The following is a 23,010-nucleotide window of genomic DNA, read 5'->3' as shown; positions in this document are numbered from 1 at the left end:
AGAAATTGTAATTGATAGAGTAACTTAGTTTAATTGTTTTCAATGGAAACATTCAATTCGGGATTTCATTTGATAGAATTTAGTTAGTGCGACGTATTTAAACTGTAAAGAAATCAGGAGAACAACATCTAGAGGAAAATCTCGCTAGCAGAGTACAATCTGTTAACATTTAAACGTGAGATAGAGAACATTTTGAGTGGTGCTTAAGGCACTCTAAAATCCCTTTGTCGGCACTTCCGACTTTATACAGCATCTCCCTATTACGATCATCATTTATCTTGTACAAAGCAGTATCAGGTTTTCGACGTAATTAAACATTTGCAATCTTCCAAACATCATTTATTCCCCAAAAATAATGATAAAATTCCTAGCGTTTTATTCTGTCGACTAATGCAACCGCAAAGATAGAAAAATCATGGACTTTTGATCTGCCAAATTGATGATGCAGTGCATAAATTCTCTTCTCTTCGGTTTATTTTATTTATTTTTAAATTGCGACCCAACATTATGGAAAATAATTACCGAGGCAAGATGGATGCTCTAAGAGTAAAATATATCTCGTTTAAGCTAAATCATTAATCCAATGTAGAAGGGTAACTTGATGCTAAAAATTGCATCAATTAATCATGTTGCATAATTTATGTTTTGCCATTTATATTTTATTAATAATAAGGAGGGGAAAAAAGGATTATTTTTATCCGTTTATTTTCATTTTTTGAATATAATTCAAATGCATTATTTAAATTTTGAATTTTAATAGAGTAATCAACTGAATTTAATCTTCTTTTAGAGATTATGCGTTACCGAATGAAACATAAATAATGCTTTTGAGTTGAGATTTTTAATGTAAAATTAAACACGTAATTATATTATTTAGTTACAAATATATTCCGATAGATTTAAATCTACATTTTTTAAGGAAGAAGAAGAAGAAGAAGAAAAGAAAAATAAAAAATAAATAGTAAAAAAATCTCCATTGTAGCACTGATATTTGGTAGCAGGGTATAAAACTATCGAAATGAAGCAAGCAGTTTTATGTCCACTAGTTATAGCTATTAGACAAAGCTCTTATCTTTCAGATAATGTTTAAAATTTTCACCGTTCGCTGATTGTGTCACTTCAACGCTTTTACTCGAACAACAGACAAAGTTTTACTCTTAAAATATGATAGCTGTTACAGTGAATATTTACATGTAAATTGCGGAGTTAATACTGTAAGACAAACACGGTTTGCCGTGGTGTTTATAACTACGCTTCTGTATGCACACGTAGCGCTTATCGAGAACCCTTTGACATGACGTATGCGTGCTGTCTAGTGGCGATTATAGTCTGTTCTCGGCATATTTTTACATTAAATGAGGTTGCAGAGTAGGCAAAGATGGGTTACTAATACTGGGATTTTGTTGACGTTGCCAGCTGAATATCTTAAGCTTATATCTTGAAAAACTTTCATTAAATTTTTCTCATACTTTTTTAAAATAGGCAATATGTTCCTTTTCTGGGGATTAAATTATTTTTATAACAGTAAAAAAAGCGGGAGTCATCGCTCCTTTCAATACTAATCAATCGATTGGTAAATAAACATTTCTTTTATCTGTAACGTAATAAAAATGAAGAGAAAAAAATTTTATCGTTATTTTTCTTTTACTTCGCTCGATTTTTATAGCTAAAAATTATGGAAATAAAGAAAAATCTTTATTAATTTTACGTTGTTGCTTCATATAATAAGCTTAAAACTTACAAACTTACAATAAAACACTAAATACTTAGCTATGTGAACATTTTAGGGGTTATTCATTTTAATTAAATATTTTATTAACGCTTATATGAAGTGAGAGTAATTTTAATAACTGAATTAACGCTTATGAATATTTTATCAGGGTAAACACTTTTATTAATAAAATATCATTATATGACGCTTTGTAGACCCACTATTTTCGTCAATAAATAGCCTAATTATTCCGTATTGTGTTATTAATTGTTACTGTAGTTACCTTTAACGGTACTTCCTACGAAGATAATTTTCGTTACAAAATTAAATTGCAAATTGCAATAATGAAATTTGATGTGTACTATATAGTAAATCGTACATTATAATTTAGGTTAATTCAGTACTTCTGTAATGTTTAATCATAATATTAAGCCTAGGTTACATTAACAGTTAAACTTAGAGGAGTTCAAATTATGTGCTATATATTAGTCTATATAAATTAGATTCAATATATTTATATATTATCGTATCTGTAATATTTAATGCGACGATAAAGATCGCTTAGAGAACTAATATACACTACAATGATGCCATTGTGAAGAGGGATGCGGTATCCGTTATTTGTGCTGTAAGCGAGGATAAAAATAAATTTTTATAAGTTGTTAGAATGAATTTTTAACACTTTGTAAATAAATTATTTGACATTCTTTCGAACGTAAAAATATTTACATTAATCACTTTAATATTTTATTTATTGGCTGAATTAGTTAAAAGCCAAAAATGTATATTGGAAAGGAATAAAATAGAATGGAAATAAGTAAACATTGGAATTTTCTGAGAAAAGCTGTTTTCGATAACTCGCAGCATAATCAATTGTGTTGCTGAGGACTATGCAGAAGCAGAATTGTCTTTGTAGGGTATTGTCTTGACAGACTCATGATGGAGGACTGCTACTGTCAGTTTTATATAAAAGACACTCAGAATATTTTCCTTAGCAAGATAAGTCGATGACATGCCTGTTTCCATTTTGATCGTATCCAAAATAATGTTGTTTAGATGAAATCTTATACATGATGGATTGCAAGAAACAGTTATATTCACTATATGCAGTTGTTACATTCAGTGATGTGAAATGCTTTAGAGGCAGACAAAGCGTGTTTGGATAGTCTCGAGATGATAAATGCGGATTACTGTTAGACATTACAATCATACTTCTTTTCGGATTATTATTGAACTTTCTATTTTTAAATTGTATACATTTGTTTTAAAATTTGTAATATAACTTAAATTTTATGTAAAAAGATAAGGAATAATTTAAAATATTCTCTTATTATTTATTTAATTTTTTTTTTATAAATTAAGATTGTTATTTAAATAAAAAGATTTTTAGTTCAACATGTAATTAATTTTTAAAAAATTATTACATATACTGCATAAAAATTTTAATCTTGGTAATTAGTGCATATGCAAAAGCAAAATGTAATAAAGTGGAAAGAATTTTAATCTCTTGTATAATAAACTGTTCTTTTTCTTTATATTCGGAATTATTTTTACTTAAATATCTTCTAACCTCATTAATTTTAAATGTAAAATATTAAAAATTTTCTACTCTATATACATTTTAAAAATAACGTTTATCATTGACGACAAAAGCAAGAATACCTCCTTACATTCTACCCTGAACAGCAAAGTACTGCTGACCGGTGGTCCCGCTATATTCGAGGTACTTCTACAAGTAAAACTGTTGTAATCAAAACTGCTGGCCGGAAGATGGCTCATATTCCACGTCAAAACACTGGTGATGGAAGTAAAGATATTTTTCTTCGGATCCTCTGGGTGTTTGATTAATTTTTCATGGAAAAACTTTGACGATTTGACACTTTCGTTATTCCTCAGCCATTCTATTTGGCAAATTGGTTGACACTCCACCCGGCAGGCAAGGGTTACAGTGGTGGCATTTCTGGGTACCCCTCCGGTATCTGGCAGTTTTTGAACGAACGCAGGTGGTGCTGTAAAGAAAATGATTCAATTAAAACGTCTCATCTTAACGGTAAAGAAAGACATTTTCGTTTTTCTCACTAAAAAAGAAAAAAAACACTATCGACCTGCCAGGTAAGTTAATAAAAACTTTTAAACTTTTTATCTCGAAAAGTATATGTAATTATTTTAAACTATTGATTTCAGGTTACTTATGTTTGAAAGAAAAAAAAAGGACAGTTAGAATAATTCAAACGCTTTTACCCTTGTTATAATCATCGATATTCTTGAAAACAATTTATAAATATTATAAACGATGTTTTTCACATTTAGAAAATTTGATGACGGGCTTATAATTTTTGGTTTTGAGGAGGAAATACGTTAACAAAATTGAATTACAAACAGAATAAATTCGAAATGCATTTGATAAAATTCAATTTACCTTCACTCAAATAACAAAATATAATATTAAAATATGATAAAATCAACTTTAAATCTATTATTTTAATTTTATTATAGATATAAAATGAACTAAAATTTCATTATAGTCAAAAATTTTCCTAAAATTATATTATTTAGATAGATTTATTATTATTATTATTTTTTATTTTCGCTAAACACTGAAAGTAATTTACACGGTGTCACTTAATATATAAAACGATAACAAAACACAATATATATATTTATATATTAATATTGCGAGAATTTTAATTTCCTGAATGCGCTAGAAATATATAATAATATTAGAAAGATCTCACTGTAAAATGTAGTTGGCTCTTGTAGTAACTACAAAAGAAATTATGTTTCAATTTATCGTGACGGAAATGTTGAAAGCACTCTCATAAATTGATTATTAGAAGAATATTCAGAAAGAAAGAACTAACTAAAACACAACGGAGATGAATATTCTCTAGAGATAGGAAGAGAGAGAATGCCTAGCTAACGATATGTTTCCTGTTACTAACAAATATTCGTTAGCTACTTCTCCACTGCTGTAACTTAATTGTTATTACTAGAAGAATAAAAATAAGAGCAGCATTTTATTAACTGTTTTCCTGTCAATCAGTGACGTTGATGTCCAGAGCGTGCCTGTACCAGAAAGGAATTACACAATAATGAAAACTGCACAGTGTGAGTCACATAAAAATGGTCAAGGTTGATTAGATTTTCTTCGAATTTACAGGAGGTCTTCGTATAAATATATTTTCAATCTATTCTTTCTACAAAAGGTTAAAGACACGATTTATTTTGAAATTTTCTATCAGAATCTTTTAAATAAATTCTTTTCAATCGAAATGTTTTTTAGTTCATGCAAAAAAAAAGGAAAATATTCATTGTAACAATTCCTTTCAGATATTTTTTTTATTCTGGTTATTTTTAAGTTGTCTTGTTCGAAACAACTTGAAAATTTTCTATCTAAAAGATCCTTATCGCTTTTTAAAAATGCCTTTTTTTTCCCCTACTATTAACGTTTCTATAGCCTTCTAGAATTGAAAAATTGAAATTTTATTATCATTATTATCATTTTTTCCCCTCCTCTCTAAACGATTTCTTCTTTGAATATTTCTTTTGTAAAACATAATAAATATACTTTAATAAAATTGCTAAAAATAGTATATTTACTATTAAAAAAATCGATATATAATTTTCATTCAAAGGAAAAAAAATCAGACTGAATATGACCAATACATTTTTGTAAACATTATACGGTTTTATAAGCAAAGATAACAGTAAAATTCATTTTTGCAGAAAACAATTTTTATTCCTCGCTTTTCTAATACCTCCTAGAATTAATCATGCAGACTTTTTAATGCAAAATAGAATTATTCGAAAAAAAAAACAGATTAAATATATCTGATTTTCATATAGATATGATATTATTTCAAGAACAGAAGTAGGGAAAAAATTTATATATAAAAGCTATAAAAATTGTTTCATATTTTATTCATGCTGCAATTTAAAAACAGAAAAATTTTCAATTTTGATTATTTTTTCAGTAAATATACGTTATTTTTACGGCATTCTAACTTTAATTTCTCTGTATTTAAATCTGGAATATAATTGCAATAGGCTACTAACAAGTGGAATCATTAGAAAAAAAAAAAAAAAAACTATAAAGAATCATATTTTACTAATTAAAATATAAATATGTAAGATTAATTAAGAATTATATAATCAAAACAGGTATAATATCGATTTAGTATTGACTGCAATGTTGATTAAAGATGTATCCATTAAATAATTAGAAATTTTTCTTTGACGTTAATGTATTAATGAAGTAAAAGAATTAAAAGCATTTCGCCTATTGCAGGCGAAATGTGTACACAAACCTACGGCCTTCAGAGGGAACGTAGTGGATAGTCCCGTGCCTACATCGTTTACTGCAGCACAAGAATAGATTCCTTGAGTTACAACACGAATTGGTTCTGTGACGAGTACGTGGCTCGATGCATTCAGCAATTTTCCATCTTTTCCCCAACGATATATGGTTGCTGTGGGGTAACCAAAATCTTCCACTCTGCACTCTAAGGTTATAGGAGTCCCCTTCACTGCCAGTTCTTCCACTTGATTGATAACTGCAACACCCGGAGGATCTAGGACAAAATTTTCTTCAATATTATTTCAGCTTATTTTCTCTTTCTCTACAATTTTTAAAGTTAGTTTTTTCAACATTTAAAGTTTTTTTTTTATTTTTAAACTGAGTAAATAAATTTTATTTTCGAATAAAAAAGTTTTTTCAAACTTTGGAATATAAGATTTATGTACTGTATATGTTCTTTATATTAAACTCAAAAACATTAATGTTTTTTTAAATAAACATTTTGTTTTTAATTAAAATATATCAGAATCTACATACTTTTTAATTAAGAAAAAAACGGATTTGTTAATTAAAAATTGTTATATAAAAAGATTTTTTATAATTAATTCGCGTTTTGAGAGCTAAAATAAATTTAATAATTTACAAGAGCTACTCAATTTTTTATTTTCTCATAAAAAATTTGTTTTGAAAAACACTTTAAAAGGCTCTCGAGGATTGAAAAGAAACGTGGAAAATCCAATGACAAATTTGAAAAAGTTGGAAGAAAGACTTACATTGGACAACCAATTCTTTAGTAGGAGAAGGATCGCTCCATCCCACAGAATTCAGTCCTTCGCAATGATATAAGCCAGTGTTCTCTCTGACTATGTCATCTAAGAAGAATATGGGCTTAGATGTTTCATTGATTAATTTGCTATTTTGATACCACTTAACAGAAGTAAACTCTCGAGGGTTGCCATCCAGCGCAATACATTCCACCACAACTCTTGTTTTTTCAGCTTCGGATACAACTTTTGACGATAACTTTATATCAATAATTTGTGGATCTGTTTTAAAACAATTTTAATTATTTATTTAACATATTAAACTGTAATTGTATTCATTAAAAAGTAATGATTTAATTTACAGTTAAAATTTATTGAACATATTTCTTTAAAAGATTTTCGAAAGTTTATATCGTAAGTTTCTAAAATCCAGTTAACTAATTATTTAATGTAGAAATAAAATAAAAAGTTGTCAAAAGGAAAGCTTACAAAGAACATCCAACATCAAAGCATTTGTCGAATTTCCTCGTCCAAAGGCGTTTCTTACATGACAGCTATAAGTACCAGTTTCGTGACGAGAAACATTGTAAATTGTCAACACGGTACTTGGACGATGTTCCGTATTTCTTCTCAGAATGTTTCCATCCTTATACCAAACAATTTCTGTCACGTCCTTGGGATTAGCATCGTAGTCGCATGTGATGTTTGTCGTGTCGTCTTCTTGGACTGTAACCACACCCCCAGGAGACACCAAGGCTGCAGGTGGATCTGAGAGAGGAGGGAACAAAAAAGAAAAAAGAAAGAAGTCAGACAGACTTACTTGCCACGTCACGGTCACTATAAAGTCGCATATACTTTGTGCTAGTAGTTATTTGCGAAAAGATTGAGTTTTGGATGGTGAATAGTCAGTTGAAATTTTAGTCTTTCTATACCAAGAATGTAAAATGTTCAATCATGGTCACTTAGAATTCTTCGATAGTGGAAGCAATGGAGTTTCTGGAAAATTTTGTCTTCAGGTGGCAAGGTTGAACTGAATACTAATAATCTCTTCTCATTGCTTTAGATATATAACATATGATTGTTTGAATAAAACTGTATTAAAACTTAAACTTATTATGTACATAATGTTAGGTAAGCACATTATCTTTAAAAATGCATGTTAAATTTTTCAAAAAACTACTTTGTTCGTGCCGAGTTAAACATTTAAAGTAGACATTTATGTCATTTTTGTAGCAGAATTTCTAGCGTATAATTTGACAACATTCTAAAAATAGTTGTACAATATCCTGTAAAAATCGTGTTTAGAATAATAATATTCAGTTTTAAGAGATGTAAAACGATAAAAATTAAAAACAAATTTTAAATATAAATATTTAAATTCAACTTTTAAAAATTAAATTTTTAAAGTTAAAAAACAAATAGTAATTAAACGAAACGTAATTAATTTAACACTAATATTTATTAATTCTAGTCATACAATAAGTTGTTGTTAAAGCTAAAATTGTATTATATTGAAAGATTTTTATCTTCTGACTAAAAATTCAGAAAAATATTGAAATACTTAACACAATATTTTTCAAATAAATAAAATTCAATTTAAGTGTAAATAAAACAAAATGATATACGTATATTGATTTCAACTTTTATTCAATTGTGTGTACTTTTTTATGGTTGAATCGAATTGTCAAACGGAATAAGACAATGGCTGGAATGCTGATAAACCTTGTCATAAATCACCAGATGGTTTTTGCTCTTAGTAGAAGAGTTGTATTTATCGAGAACGAATATAACTGAAGGATTTTTTTCTTCCTTCTTCTAACTCCTACCCCCTTTTTTAAACAATCGCGATCGATATCAAAATATTATTTATGCATCTTCGTGAAAGAAATAAGAACTTTCTGATTTACATATAGCCTATATATATATTTTTTTTTAAATTATATTTTACCAAATTGTACTGATTAAAAATTTAATAAATTTTGAGGAAATGATTTTAAGAATTCTTATGTAAAATATCTGTGGTATATTTATTTTTGTGTTGGAAGTAACTTTTCTAACACGCGAACATGCAATCCCTCAAGTATGATTAGTCAGTCACTTAAAATATACAGGCATTATTTCACTTCGAACATAAATATTACATAGAATACAGGAAGCACTTTTAAAGGGGTTTATTGTCTTCTTATCAAAATGAAAATGTGATTTGTCAAGCTTTCAAAATGAAAGATAATCTCCTTGGTGAATATCCCCTTCACGGGTTTTTATCCTCCTCACTTGTCAATAAAGCTTGGTCGAAGAGTCAAACAAAAATTCGTTAATATGTATTTTATGATTAGAATAGAGCATATTTTGTAATAATTAAATTGACATTTGCATAAATTATAAGTTTGCCATTCTTTAAATCGAAAATTTTTCAAACGAAAGTGTTATAACTGCATTTTATTTTAGAAAATAAAACTGTATTTTGTAATATTATTCCTTTATTTTTAGAGAGAAAAATTTACGTAATAATAAAAATAAATATAATTAAAAGGTCTACGAGTTCGAACTTTTTGCATTTATTTTAAACATAAACATAGGGAAATCTAATTATAAACACTTACGACACACACGTACTTTTTTAGAGATTTATTATGATTTTATTTAAAGTTTGTAAAATAATTTATACTTAAAAACGAAATTTTTAATCTAATTTTTTAGTTCCAAATGTGACATTTTAATGACAATAACAAGGCTAATTCTTATTTTCCAAATCTTATATGCAGACGTAATTTTTAAATTAAATGCATTATAATCAAATTCTAAACAAGTATTCAACGTTCGAATCTAAAAAAAAAGTTAAAGACAAAATGAAAGATTACACTCGCTTCTGATCTTAATTGAAGCTGAAAGACCTCATATATCCAATATAATGTTCAATATTATGGTTTTTGTGAGTTGTTGCACTGTTCGTTGGGTTTTTTGCCAGATAAAATTCTTTTCTTGACTTAATATCTACTTATTTCTGGTCCAAATATAAACCTTTGTTTGAATAATTCATAATTCTAGTTAAAGTTCTATATATATATATTTTATTGAATGTTTTTCTTTATTAACATGGACATATCATAAAGTAGAATAATTACTTAAAAGTAAATTTTTACTACGACTCGACTAATTTGCAATATAAATTTAATATCTTTATGTAAAAATAAAAATAAAAAATCGAAAATAAATTAAATAACAATGGAAGGTAAATTAAATATGCTTACCCAGAAAATTAAAAGTTTTATAAAGAGAACTTAAAACGTTAAATTAGTTTGGAAGAAGCTACTACCGGTCATAACTGATATATAGAATTTGACATAGAGTGGACCCACTATCAACTGTATACAACATTGTACGGTTATGGCTACTAAACTTTTATGATATTTAGGATTGTCCAGTTGGAAAGAATAACCACTAAACTACTCCATAAAACCGAAATTGGATATATTTATTGCCTCTTTAAAAAGACCTTTTAGTTCAAATAACTGAGAATTCAAAAATAAAATGAAGAAATTAAATTGTTATTCTAACATTAATCAACATTTATTCTTTTACTAATGCATCATTATCATCATTATCATTATTATTATTATTATTATTATTATTATTATAGATCAGAATGTTAATAACTAAATCTAAGTTAATTCAATCAGGGTAACAGTCTTATGATAATTAGCTGAGGTATACTAATCAGAAATGTTATTAGTGTTTATAGTAGCAGTGCATAAACACCAACTTAAACAGTAACAGCAAATTATTAACATTAATTATATCAGTATATTAATCTTACTAATTTTGTGAAAGATCGATAATAACCGAATTTTAATCAATATAAGTTCTATATGCTAAACAAAGGGTATATAAATAAAGTTTAAACAGTAAAATTTAATTTCATATTCGATAATGAAGTTAACAAGTTTTGAGCAAAAATAAAGAATCTTCTTACTTAAAGAAGATATGTCAAAATTATGATTTAATTCGTACAATAAGTCACAAAATAAATATAATCAGAAGTTAGAAATTTTTATAATGGAATGCTGTAATAAATAAAGAATACAAGGGCTTTAACAAATAAAGTTGGAGAAGGGATTTATGACGACAGCAGATAAACGTTGACGTAATTCTGTCAAGATACATTGCAAATGGCAGACCTACAGTACGTACAGAGATTTATAGTGAACTACTTACTATATACAACCTGTTGTAGAATTTCTTATTCTAGAAAATAATAAATATCTTAATACCATTTGGCATAGGTGTATTATCTACTAGAATGTTTGTAAGATACATTGAAATTTTTAGATTTCTCAATAGAAGCGATTTCTGAAAAATTCTGAACCATAAAAACTATTTTATGTCTTTTTTTTATGCTGGTCACAATTTTAAATTTTCAACAAATCTGCTCTTGTTTTAAAATGAAAATAAACTTCCATTTTTCTATATTACCAAGCGTATAAAATATTCAAATATAATATTTCATAATTAGAATAACAAGAAATTTCTCTCCAAAATTAATCGTTAATTAATTTGAAACGATTTTAAATTATCATTAAATAAATACATTTAAACACAATTAATCATTACGAATTTAACACGAAATTGTTTGATTAAAATGCTCGGAAACAACTCCAAAAATTTCAACTTATGTTTTTTTTTTTTTTTTTTTTTTTTTATCGTTCAGACAAACGAACGAACAAATTGAATGTATGAATTCTATTCTTTAAATTGATAAAAATATTATTATTAAAAATGTATTTTGAAAATTTGTTTAAAAATAAAAGTTCAAATAGAAATATATAAATAGAAGTACGTATAAATAAATAATACATTATTCTAAAAAGTGAATTTCGTTTATATCGATAAATAAATCGACTTTTTGTAAATAAAAAAAAAGTTTTTTTTTGGTTATCCATATTTATTATATAAAAATCTTTTTGCAATTTTCGTTGAAAGGTATATACGATATTTTATATAAGATAAAACAATATGTAAATAATAGAAAAAAATATATTCTATTCAATATATCTCTCCATTTATAAATATATATATATATATATACGAATTTATTAAGATAAATTTTTATTTTTATAAATATATCTCTATAAAACTTTCTAGATAAAGTTTACTTTCTAGAATGAAGTAAAGTTTCAAAAATAATAAATCATTTTCTAGTAATTCTACTTTTATAAAATGCTAAACTTGACTTTAAGAAGTTAGTTTTTTGTTATAAATTAGTTAATTTTTATCTTCGAATTGTTTATTAATTAAAGATGAAGAGCGGGCATTTTTGTAATTTCAAACTTTAAAATGCTTTCCAAGATTTATTAATTTTAAAATAAACATATTTACGCAGGAAATAAAATAATTTTTATGAATTAAAAATGACTAAAGTCAACCGACAAAAGTCAACCGACAAAAGTCGTTTTAAAATAATTAAATTTAAGAATTATAATAAAATTTACAAAATGCTTGATGTTGGGAATGTTGTTTTATTAATTCTTGTAAACAGCAGACAATTAGTGAAGTATAATTAAAGTCAGGTACGGATTTTATTCTTTTACTGCTGCATCTCGTTAATTACTGTCATGTACATTACTTTAATTATACAATTACGATTTTATCATATACTTACAGAGAACTTCCAGAGTTGTTGCTTGAAGTAGAGGAGCTTCGAGTCTCTTCGCTAACACCTCATTAGTTCCTTTACAAAAATATTCCCCATGGTGATCGTGTCTGGACGCCACAAACACCAGGGTGCTTGTTGTCCTATAGGTTCCATCACTCATCAAGTCCTTAGTGATAGTCGGCTGGGGCTTAATCACCTCTGATCTATTGTACCATGTGATGTTTGCGGCAGGTCTCGCACCTTCTACAGTACATGTGAGTGAGACCATCTCACCTGCCACTACAGGTGTAAGTGGTCCTCTGACATTCATTGCGGCTGGACGTACTGAAAAGAATAAATGGGTACTCGTCAAGGAAAATTTGCTATGTTTTGTTCGAACTTCTAATTGCGTGGATACCTTAGAGTATTCGAGGATGAAAAGATTTTTGAAGGTTACAAGTAACCAGGGATTAACTAATGGCGTCTTTTATAAATAGTGCGTGAAGATTTTCGAAAGAATTAACACTTTGTTAAGTAACTCGACACACACTTAATTATAACTTTAAATCCGAGCCTTATTTTTCCAAGATTATAAATTTAATACATCCAAACAACAAGAAGAATGTTAATTATAAATTCTTAAATTATAAACTTCACAAAATAGCTATTAATTTATCGATAACACAAAGTAATGTTCTTTAAAACACCCCTTAAGAATTATAAATATATATATATATATATATATATATATTACAATTTCTAAACATAAATTTAAATGATTTACATCTTCTTCAAGCTAAAAATATGTTCTAAATAGCAGCAATTTCATTATTGTAATTAAAATGGCAGTGGAAAAAAAAAGAAATGTTGCAGTCATTTCACGTAAGAACATCCTAAGCTACTAAATATTACGTTAAGATTTACAGTTGATGGAGTAAATTAAACCTAAATTATAGTCGATCTCAATTATCTTTTAACCACATTTCGTGCAAGGTTTCTAAAAACAAATTCATGTTTCGAGTTAAATATTTCGTAGCAGTAAAGAATGCTTAAGACTATTAAATTTTTCATACGCCTGATTAATTCAATTAGAATAATAATATCTCACTCAACGTAATTAATTGAATATTTGATATCCGGAAGAAAAATTTAAATCAGTCTTTTATTTCTGGAAGAAATAAACATTTTATAAAAATCTATTAAATTTATTTAAACTAATTTTCATAATTATTATTGATTTAATTCCTAATAAATATTGATTAAAAATAAAAAATAATAATTGGGCGTATTGAATTAAATTAAGCATTATTTTAAAATTATTTTAATCGATTTTATAAGAATAATATTTTTTCTTATTAAGTAACCAAGTATAATGTCAATTTTTACTAATTGTTAGGAAGCTTAGTAAAATAAATGTGTAAGCTATACACGAGGGAAAGATTACAGAAAGAAACAAAATGACTTACCGTGTATGTCTAACTTGACCCATTTAATAAAAGGTCTAGTGGTAGCGTTACTCTCAACATGACACTCTAATCTTGCACCTAAGTCCCATCGGGAGAGCACAAAACGAGCTAACGAGATGACAGTGCTAGTCCCGTGTTTTTCAGGAATTTCTGTTACTTTGATAGGTAGAGTTTTAGTTCCGTTCCACCACGTTACCTGAGGTGGTGGCCTTCCACCCGAGGATTTACATTCGAGAGCGAATGTCGATCCTTCTGTGTATGGTCCCACTGTTGATCCGTTTCTTAACGCTCTTCCTTCCAATTCTAAAAATGGTTCCGAGGGAACAACTGGAATAAATAATATACATCGTTAAAAAACGATTGGAAGAAACTTGAAAATAAAATAAAAAAAATATATTGTTTTTCTCTTTGGAATGTTTTTTATTGTAAATACTAGTACGTATCTTGTTTTATTTTACACTTTATATGCCCAATACACACATATATATCTTATATCGCTTATAAGGCCTTATATTGCTTAATTTCTACTCAGTTTATTAACTTAATAAAGATAATATAAAGAAAGAAAAAAGACTTTCACGTAAAAATTACGTTGCATGAAAAAAACAATATAGTTTTTAACGACAGTGTTGACATGCGAGATTATTCTCCTGTCTTTTAAAAGCAATTAAATAATTTTAACAAAGTCATTCTAGAAGAAATTATTAATATTAATTTTAATTAAGTTTTAAGAAACAAATTTAAATAAAATATTTTTGATATAAAAATAAAGAAAAAAGTTATAATCAAACATGCGATTTAATTTAAAACAAAATTAAGAAGTAAAGACAACTATTTGAAATCTCAATTTAAATGTGATTAAACTCCAGCAATTAAATTAAGCCGTACATGATATTTCACTTCATTATAATATATATATATATATATAAGGAGTTTGCCCGGAAATCTCTTTAAATTATACGCTTAATATTGGATAATGTGTTAAATACAATTGGATATTTATAATAAATATATCACGCGAAATTTTACTAACAATTTATGTATCAAATTACATTTAACACTATCAGACAATAAATATAAACAATTAATGATGAATAATTATGATAAATATTATAATAATAAGCTAAATTTTTAATTAAGTAAACGCGAAATATTATATATATACTAATTAAAATACCGAACGGAATAAATAAGTTAATTACACTTATGAATTAATTTTTTTTTCTTTAAAGGAATAATTGGTTATTGTATTGATCACCGAATAAAACATTCTTCTGCCTCCTTCGCATTCTTCTCGAATAAATCTAGTTTTCCTCTGATGTTCATATTAATTGGAATTCCAAAGATCAACTTCTCCTTTTGTATGTAGTAAATTACTCTGCCATCTTTATACAAATTAAACATTCAGCCACTTTTGTTCTTTGCAGATGAAAACGAAGATATAGAACGAAAGATAGTAATGTTAATTGCTTTAAAATATTTTCTAAAAAAAAAAAATTGTTTTTGATATCGAAAGAATCTACCGATTCTTGATTGAATTTTTAAAAAAATTTTTATTACATATATTTTAATCGGGCGTTTGGAATAAAATGATGATAATGAGTTATAAGAAGGTTCTGAATGTCTTTTATGTAAAATTTAATTAAATAGACAATATGGCCATTGTTTCGTAGCATTTTATTCTTTTCTGGCTGCAAGAATCAGAAGTTTTTAGCTGTTAGAATACACACTTCTGTTTTTTGGTAAGAGAAAAATTAGCTATTGTGCTTTCAGTGTTTTAAGAATGCTGCTGCTGATGATCGATATTATCTTTTGTTCTATATTCAACACAAAACAATTCTCTAAAGCTTTACCTTTTTTTAACGTGCAATATTTGCAGATTTCCTAGAAAACCTCTTAACCTCTATTCAGAAACTGCAACTGGATCAGAGCCAATTTATCGGTTTTTAATTTTATCCATTTGAATTACTGACTAAAGAAGTAAATTTACTATAGGTTTTCATCTCACTTCACAAACAAGAAGAGAACTTTTTAATCGATGTTATAGATTTTTTAATGAATTTAATACTGTGCATTTATTTTTATAAAACTTTACGCTATTTTAAATATTGATAATAATGCCATTTCATATCAAATTTTTAATAATATCAGCGTATCTTTTTTGATGAAAATATTAATTTCTGTATTAAAATAGCATTCGTATTATATTTAATATCACTACATTCATAAAAGAAATTCTTTTCGAAGCGTTGAAATATTAAAATTTTAAGCTAATTCTTTAATTTTTACAACAGTAATTCAAGATTAACACATTTACTTTAGGTCTAGACAATGTTTAAAATTAATCTTGATTTCCATAAATTGTCATGTCAACTTAATATATTTACAGGAAGATCGTATACTCTTTTACTAAAAATATAATAAATTATTTAAACGAATTTTCTTTTATCTTTAAACTTTAATAATTAATTAGTTTACTTAACTTTATATACGTTATAAAATACTCTATATTTTATCTAGTTTACATAACAATATTTTAAACTTTTCATGTAAATTACAGCTTAAAATACTTTATTTTAGAAAAGGTAATTTAAATAATAATTTAGTTTTATTTTCATTATAAAAGAAATTTCGAATTAAAACTGAGAATTCCATAATTAAACGTCTACACAAAACAGAGACAATTATTCCTTTTTCAGAATTTCAATTGCATTTCGTTCTGTTTAGATACACATCGTGCATTGTACAAGTAATTTGTCTTTGTTGTCACCTGGTCATCTGCTTGGACTTTACTCTTGACAATATTAAATGACTGGAATGTTAGAAATTAATCAGCGATAGTAAGCATTCCACATTCCAAACCATGTTGTATTCTCTAAATTTAATGAATTATAAGGAAAAATTATTTAGGACCTTTAAAGTATGTTAGAGTGTGATATCTAATTTAGGAATTACTACGATATAAAAAGTAGAAAAAAATACAGAGATATAAATTTTTCAACTATTTTCATTATTTATTTGATAAATTATAAAGGAAAATTCCACATAAACTTAAACGTAACTAAATGGGATTTATATTTTTATAATAAATTTCTTCAAGATAAAGAATAAAATTCAAATTTAAAAAAAAAAAAAATTTATTTTAAAGAATTTTTCGAGTAAATTTTTAAATGAAAATAGTTTTTATAATTCAATTAAATTTAATACGTTTTAATGCTTTACATAATTTGACAACATAAAATATAATAAATTTAAATATTTTAAATAATATTCTATTAAAAATAGTTGAAGTGAATATATTTAGTGGTAAAGTAATTATATTTGGCTGTTTAAAAAAATATTAAAAATAACAAAGTTATTTAATATTTAGAAGGGACATAAAATGTTATAAAGGTATTGTTTACTATAAGTTAATTATGCTTTACGATTATAATAATAAAGTTTAAATTCTTGACAACATAAAGAATGAGTGTATTAAGTAATAATAATTGTGAACGTGGCAACACGAACAATAAAAGAATTCAATTACATTAAATCATCATGAACACATCATGTATTCAAACTGCATAATAAAATAAATCATTCATTAAAAATGATCATAAAATTCCCACCGAAAAAAATTACATTATTATAAATAGATATGAAGTAGACAATTCGAAATTAAAATATGCAAATTGTATTAGTACGTTAGGATTTAACAAACAACAATTCCCTGTGAAATTACATTACATAAATTAAACACAACACCCATTTGAGAAAATCCAAAAAAAAAAGCTATTGATATTCTACTTCAGGAAGTATGAAATGTGAGGTATGATATATGTTATAGGTATAAAATCCTGTGGGTTTTATAAAATAGAGAAAAATTATCAGAGATTTACCAGATTTATGTAAATAAAGAAAATTTGTAGCGAATAAATAAAATGATTAAGTTCCAATAATCTTTCACGCTTACGACATCATCTATCCTATAGAATACTAAATCGAAGATTACAATAGTAAGAATATTTACATTCAATTATAGAAGATAGAAATTTTAAACATTTACAATATATAGGATATGTATATTCAAACATTTGCTTAAACATCGTCATCAAACACAATACATTCGCTACATCTCTATATCATACAATAGCCCTATCTTTTCCTAACTTCGATTGTTAGTTTCCACGTATCAATAAGTACTAATGCTTTAACTATTATAGAAGTTTATTATGTCTAAAAGATACATTATCGTCCTGTATTACAATACAGTTATATCAATATTTTGTAATAAACAAATACAACATTAAAATATAATTAAAGATTTTTTAGTATTTTAAATTCTGTACACAGTAAAACCTATGTAAACCGGACTCGTACGGTACCGAATATTTTTTCCGGTTTGGCAGGTTTCCGTTTTATTAAGGTTCCGTTTTGAACATAAAATTGTACGTTGCATCGTGTAAGTTTATAAATATTTTTAAAAAAATTCAATTTATTAAATGTTTTAAGCTAACACATTGTTACAGAATACTAAAATAATTACATTTATCATCAATTATTTTGAATATGTATTAAGAATAATGATTATTCTCATTATAGGAAGAAAGATCAATATCATAATACAAATATAATAAAAAATTTATTATAATATTTTTATTTGTAATAATGCATTCGTAACAATTTTCTAAAATATTAAATTACTAACAACATAAACGTTCAGTTTATTTTTATATGTATTAATTAATAACCGTATAAGATAATAAATTGCTTTATTTATTTAAAAAATAGAAATAAAAAAATATATTTATTAATTAAAAATTAAATGAAACTAATTAAAAATAATACTTATATATTTTTAATAAAATATACTAATTTTATTATTATTTCAAATATATAAAAATAATTGATTATTAGTGAAATAGAATTATATTTTTATAAACAATATATTTCTTTATTTTAATGAATTTTTCCTTATTATAGACTTCAAGTTTATAAGAGAAGACTTCGATTTATAATATCTTCTTTCTCAAAATACATTATAACGATTGTTACTGGATATATATAACCAAATACGTTGTAACAAATATAATATTATGCACATCCATTATACTTATGCCATTACTTTAACCAGTAGTTTTTAATGTGTTTAGACTAGTGGCAGTGGCGCACTCACAATTTTTGGTAGCACTTTAATGAGCTGGTGTCGTATCAAAGACCTCTTTACTTACATATATGAACAGTGACGTTGAAGTTGTGTATTCTTATACAAAAATATATAAATAATATTAAAAATTAGCATTTTAAAGGTTATTTTTGTAAATTTGTCGTCCCTATTACACGGCACACCACTTAAAAACTATTGACCTGAACTATTAACGTATTTATAGTAAATTTAGTAAAATTGTGTAAATGATGTAAATAAGATATTATATTTATATTATATTTATATTTATATAAGATTAAGGATACATAAATATAATTAATTTAAACGCTATTTTATAATTATATTATTCATGATATTTTATAAGTCATTAATTTTATATGTTTATTTAATTAATATTTATTGTAAAAGTTTCTTCTGTTAATGGAAACAAATATTGTAAATTCATTGTTAAATTAATGAAATAAGCTTTAAAAAATCAACGTGTATGAGTTTATATGTAGTTTTCCAGTTTTAAATCATTTTTAACTGCTTAAATTATTTTAAATTAAAATTAAGTTTATAAACGCATTTAATTTTAGAAAATTTAATGTATATAAATGAATAAATCTTCAAAATGTTTAAAATTCATTTACTTACTAATATTAACTTTAAAACAAGATAATTAAATATTATATACTGAGTAATATTTTTATATTTTATTTATATTAATTTTTATTTATTGTAATATTTAAATAATTTCTGTTTACACATGTTTTCTTTTCAAATTTCGAAGAAAAATTTTATATATTTTTATAACAACTGTAAATGCATAAAATTATATATTTTTTCCTTAATTTAAATTTCTATTTTATTTATTTATTTTCATAATTATCTAAAAATCCATTAAAAACGCATTGAGTTCTTCCCGATTTTCCATTATTATCACGTGATATTTCATTTCTCTTGGATTGGCTAATTTTAAATGGATAATTTTTTTCCCCAAAATTTTAAACTACTTCTAGAATAAAAAAGGATTACAAAATGTAAATTAATGTTTTTAGTATGCAACAGTTTATACATTTAAATAAATTTTTTAACTGTGTTAAAATGAATAAACAATAAACACATTAAGAGGATTTAATTCCTAAAAAAGTCGCTTTTTCAGGTATTAATTAATTAATTTGCTTTATATTTATTAATTAGAGCAAAAGTAACAAAATATAATGACAATTTTTTATACAATGTTAATTAAATTTAACATAATATCTTGGTATAATTTTTTTATATATATAATAATTGACTGAGATTGACACTAATCAAATTTTCGTCCACATTTTATTAGATAATCAATTTTGCTATTGAAAACCTCAAGATTATCGTTCAATTATAAACCAATTTATGATTTTTCAATCGAATGTATTAATTTGAAACTAATATTAAAAATTTTAATTAACATTTTTTTAATATAAGATAAGATTTATAATCCAATAAACATCAGCCTACAGAATAATACAATATTAGTTAAGTGGATAGGGCATTGCACTTCTTGGATGGTTGCATTTAAAGTGGTTCACATCTAATGGCTAGAATCTGTGATGATTTATTATTTTAAGTTAGTATATTGCAATTTAATAACTTTCAGCTTTTTAGTATGATTTATTATAGCAGGGAGGAAACTATTCCCAAATTTTTAGAGATTGAAAATTTTAAAATACTTTATCTTTAACCTTTAGGTGTATATATTTATTCTCAGATGTACGATTAAGTTCCTTTGAATATTTTAGTGATAAAATGTAATATATTTATGAACATTTTTCTCCCTTAAGCCATTTTTGATAAACTGAGATGGTGTCATTTTATTTGATAACAATTACGAAAATTTTATTCAAGTGTAAATTTTTTTTAATATATATTTTTTATTTAAGTGTAGCAACCGGAGAATAAATAGAATAGAATCTTTTAAATAAAATCGAATGATTTATTCAGTTTTTCTCCATTTGGAATATATTTTCCACGTGTTGCTACTCCTTGAATGTAACTTTATATTAAAGATGTGTTTATAAGTTATAGGATATTTTCAAGCCATATCTCCCTTAAGTTATATATCTTCTACGAAACTTCTATCTCTCCTTTATGGAAGCACATGGTGTTTGCACAATAATACATGATGTATTTTCAACTTTAAGATATCTCGTGGCATCCACCTTGGTCAAACTCTCGCAAGGGCATACTATACATATCACATAAATTTAAACTTATGATATTTAACCGAGTTTCTCATAATGGAATTTTTACAATAAAATAACATTTTTACCTTATAAAAGTAGTATTATTTTATAATTCATTAAAATATATATTTGAATTTATATATAATTTATATAAATATTTGAGGTCACAAATTATAAAAAAATAAAATAAAATTTATTTTATCAATTTAAAAAAGTGTATTATTTTCAAAAATTGAAATCTTTTCTGAAATTGTTTCAAAACGAAATCAAATAGACAAACTTTATTGTAATTTTTTTCTTTCCTTTTACATTTATATTATTTTCTTTTTATATAAAAATAAAAATTGCTTATCGTAAAACTATTCTTTATACAGTTTTTCTAAAACTTCTTTCGAATCTGTAAAGCTATCGTAAAATAAAATAAATAAATAATAAGATTATAGTAACAACAAAGATAAAGATAAATTTTTCTAGTAAACAATTCACGTTTTAACATTTTTTAAATATTTATTAAATCAACTAAAATTATTAAAAATAATTTTACATGACATTTATAATATAAACGAATTATATATTTTTATACAAAAATAATTATACGTGCAAAAAGCAAAAATTACAATTTAATTTTAAAAATATTTTATCGTAAAAAATTATCAATTTTAAAAAAAAATAGGAATATTAAAAAAATATTATTAGCAAATCGAAATAAATTATTTTAAATCAGGCGTTTTCTTTGTTTATCGACTTCCATTCCAAAATTAGATTGAATTGGCTGATTTGTTTCTATTCTGGTACTTAAAATAAAGAATAAATTTCAAAAAGAATAAAATAAAAATCAAATAAAAAAAATAATAATATTTTAAAATTTTAAAATTATATATTTCATGCTCGAATTTTACGATATGTCAACTATTACTATTTTATAATCAAATTTTTTCGTCAAGTCTCAGATAATTTATCGATTAATTTATCGATTGCCTAGATAAATAATTTAGAAAATTATTCTTTACGAATGATCTTGTAAAAGAATTTACGTTAAAAATTAAATATTTACGGTATATTTAGAAAACATTGGCAAAAGTTTGTTTAAAAAAAGGACCATTTTTAATCATTTTACTAGCTGGCAGCTTTTTATACTAACAACTAAGAATTTTATATTATGTTAGCTTCGATTATATACAAAGACGAATTAAAAAACTTTTGGAAAGTAATGAAACGTTATGTGAGATGTTGAAGAACTCGCCACATTCCAATTTGGAAGTAATTCAGAATCTATTTCAGAAAATTGAAACCAAATATCAAATATCAAAAGAAGAATCTCTAGTTAAATCAATCTATGGGGAGGAAACTTATAAAAATAATCTTGTAAATAGTATATTTATTGAATTATTTTGAATTAGTGTATCTCGAATTAGTGTCTTTAGTTTTACAGCAGAACTGAAAGAAAAAAAATTAAAAGATATATTTCTTATTGTGCAGCAGTAAAAGATATATCTTACAATTTTTTTCCTCTTGTAAAACATAAGATTACTTTATATCAGATGAAACTTTTATTTTATACGTAAATTTAATAGATACAAACGTCTATATAATATATAAATATTTTATTATTTCAGATAAATCAACTTGGAAGTTTATGCTTTGTGTATATTTTAAATAAGTTATTAAATTCATTTTCTTCGTGCAAATATCCACGATTTATTTATATGTTTGAAACGTATGAAATTTTTGAAAAATTTAATAAAAAATGTTACTTAATCTTTAATTATATATCATTCAAACAT

The 23,010-nt window shown here is 25.0% G+C and overlaps 1 protein-coding gene across 10 annotated transcripts in view; it reads right to left on the bottom strand.

Moving 5' to 3' along the window:
* The window catches only part of LOC136985146 (B-cell receptor CD22-like), a 68,618-nt gene that overhangs the window by 8,794 nt on the left and 36,814 nt on the right, over nt 1-23,010 (bottom strand). For all 10 annotated transcript variants that reach the window (XM_067282346.1, XM_067282349.1, XM_067282345.1 and 7 more), the window contains exons 3-8: nt 13,871-14,197; nt 12,432-12,749; nt 7,262-7,540; nt 6,782-7,054; nt 6,019-6,282; nt 3,382-3,720 (exon numbers count right to left, since the gene is read on the bottom strand). In XM_067282346.1, the coding sequence (XP_067138447.1) occupies nt 3,382-3,720; nt 6,019-6,282; nt 6,782-7,054; nt 7,262-7,540; nt 12,432-12,749; nt 13,871-14,197 (1,800 nt within the window). The remainder of the gene's footprint in view (nt 1-3,381; nt 3,721-6,018; nt 6,283-6,781; nt 7,055-7,261; nt 7,541-12,431; nt 12,750-13,870; nt 14,198-23,010) is intronic.

Source organism: Centruroides vittatus, unplaced genomic scaffold, assembly GCF_030686945.1.
Source record: "Centruroides vittatus isolate TY-2023 unplaced genomic scaffold, ASM3068694v2 contig_954, whole genome shotgun sequence".
Lineage (NCBI taxonomy): Eukaryota > Metazoa > Arthropoda > Arachnida > Scorpiones > Buthidae > Centruroides > Centruroides vittatus.
The sequence above is the reverse complement of the archived record's forward strand: the minus strand, read 5'-3'. Positions and strand labels throughout refer to the sequence as shown.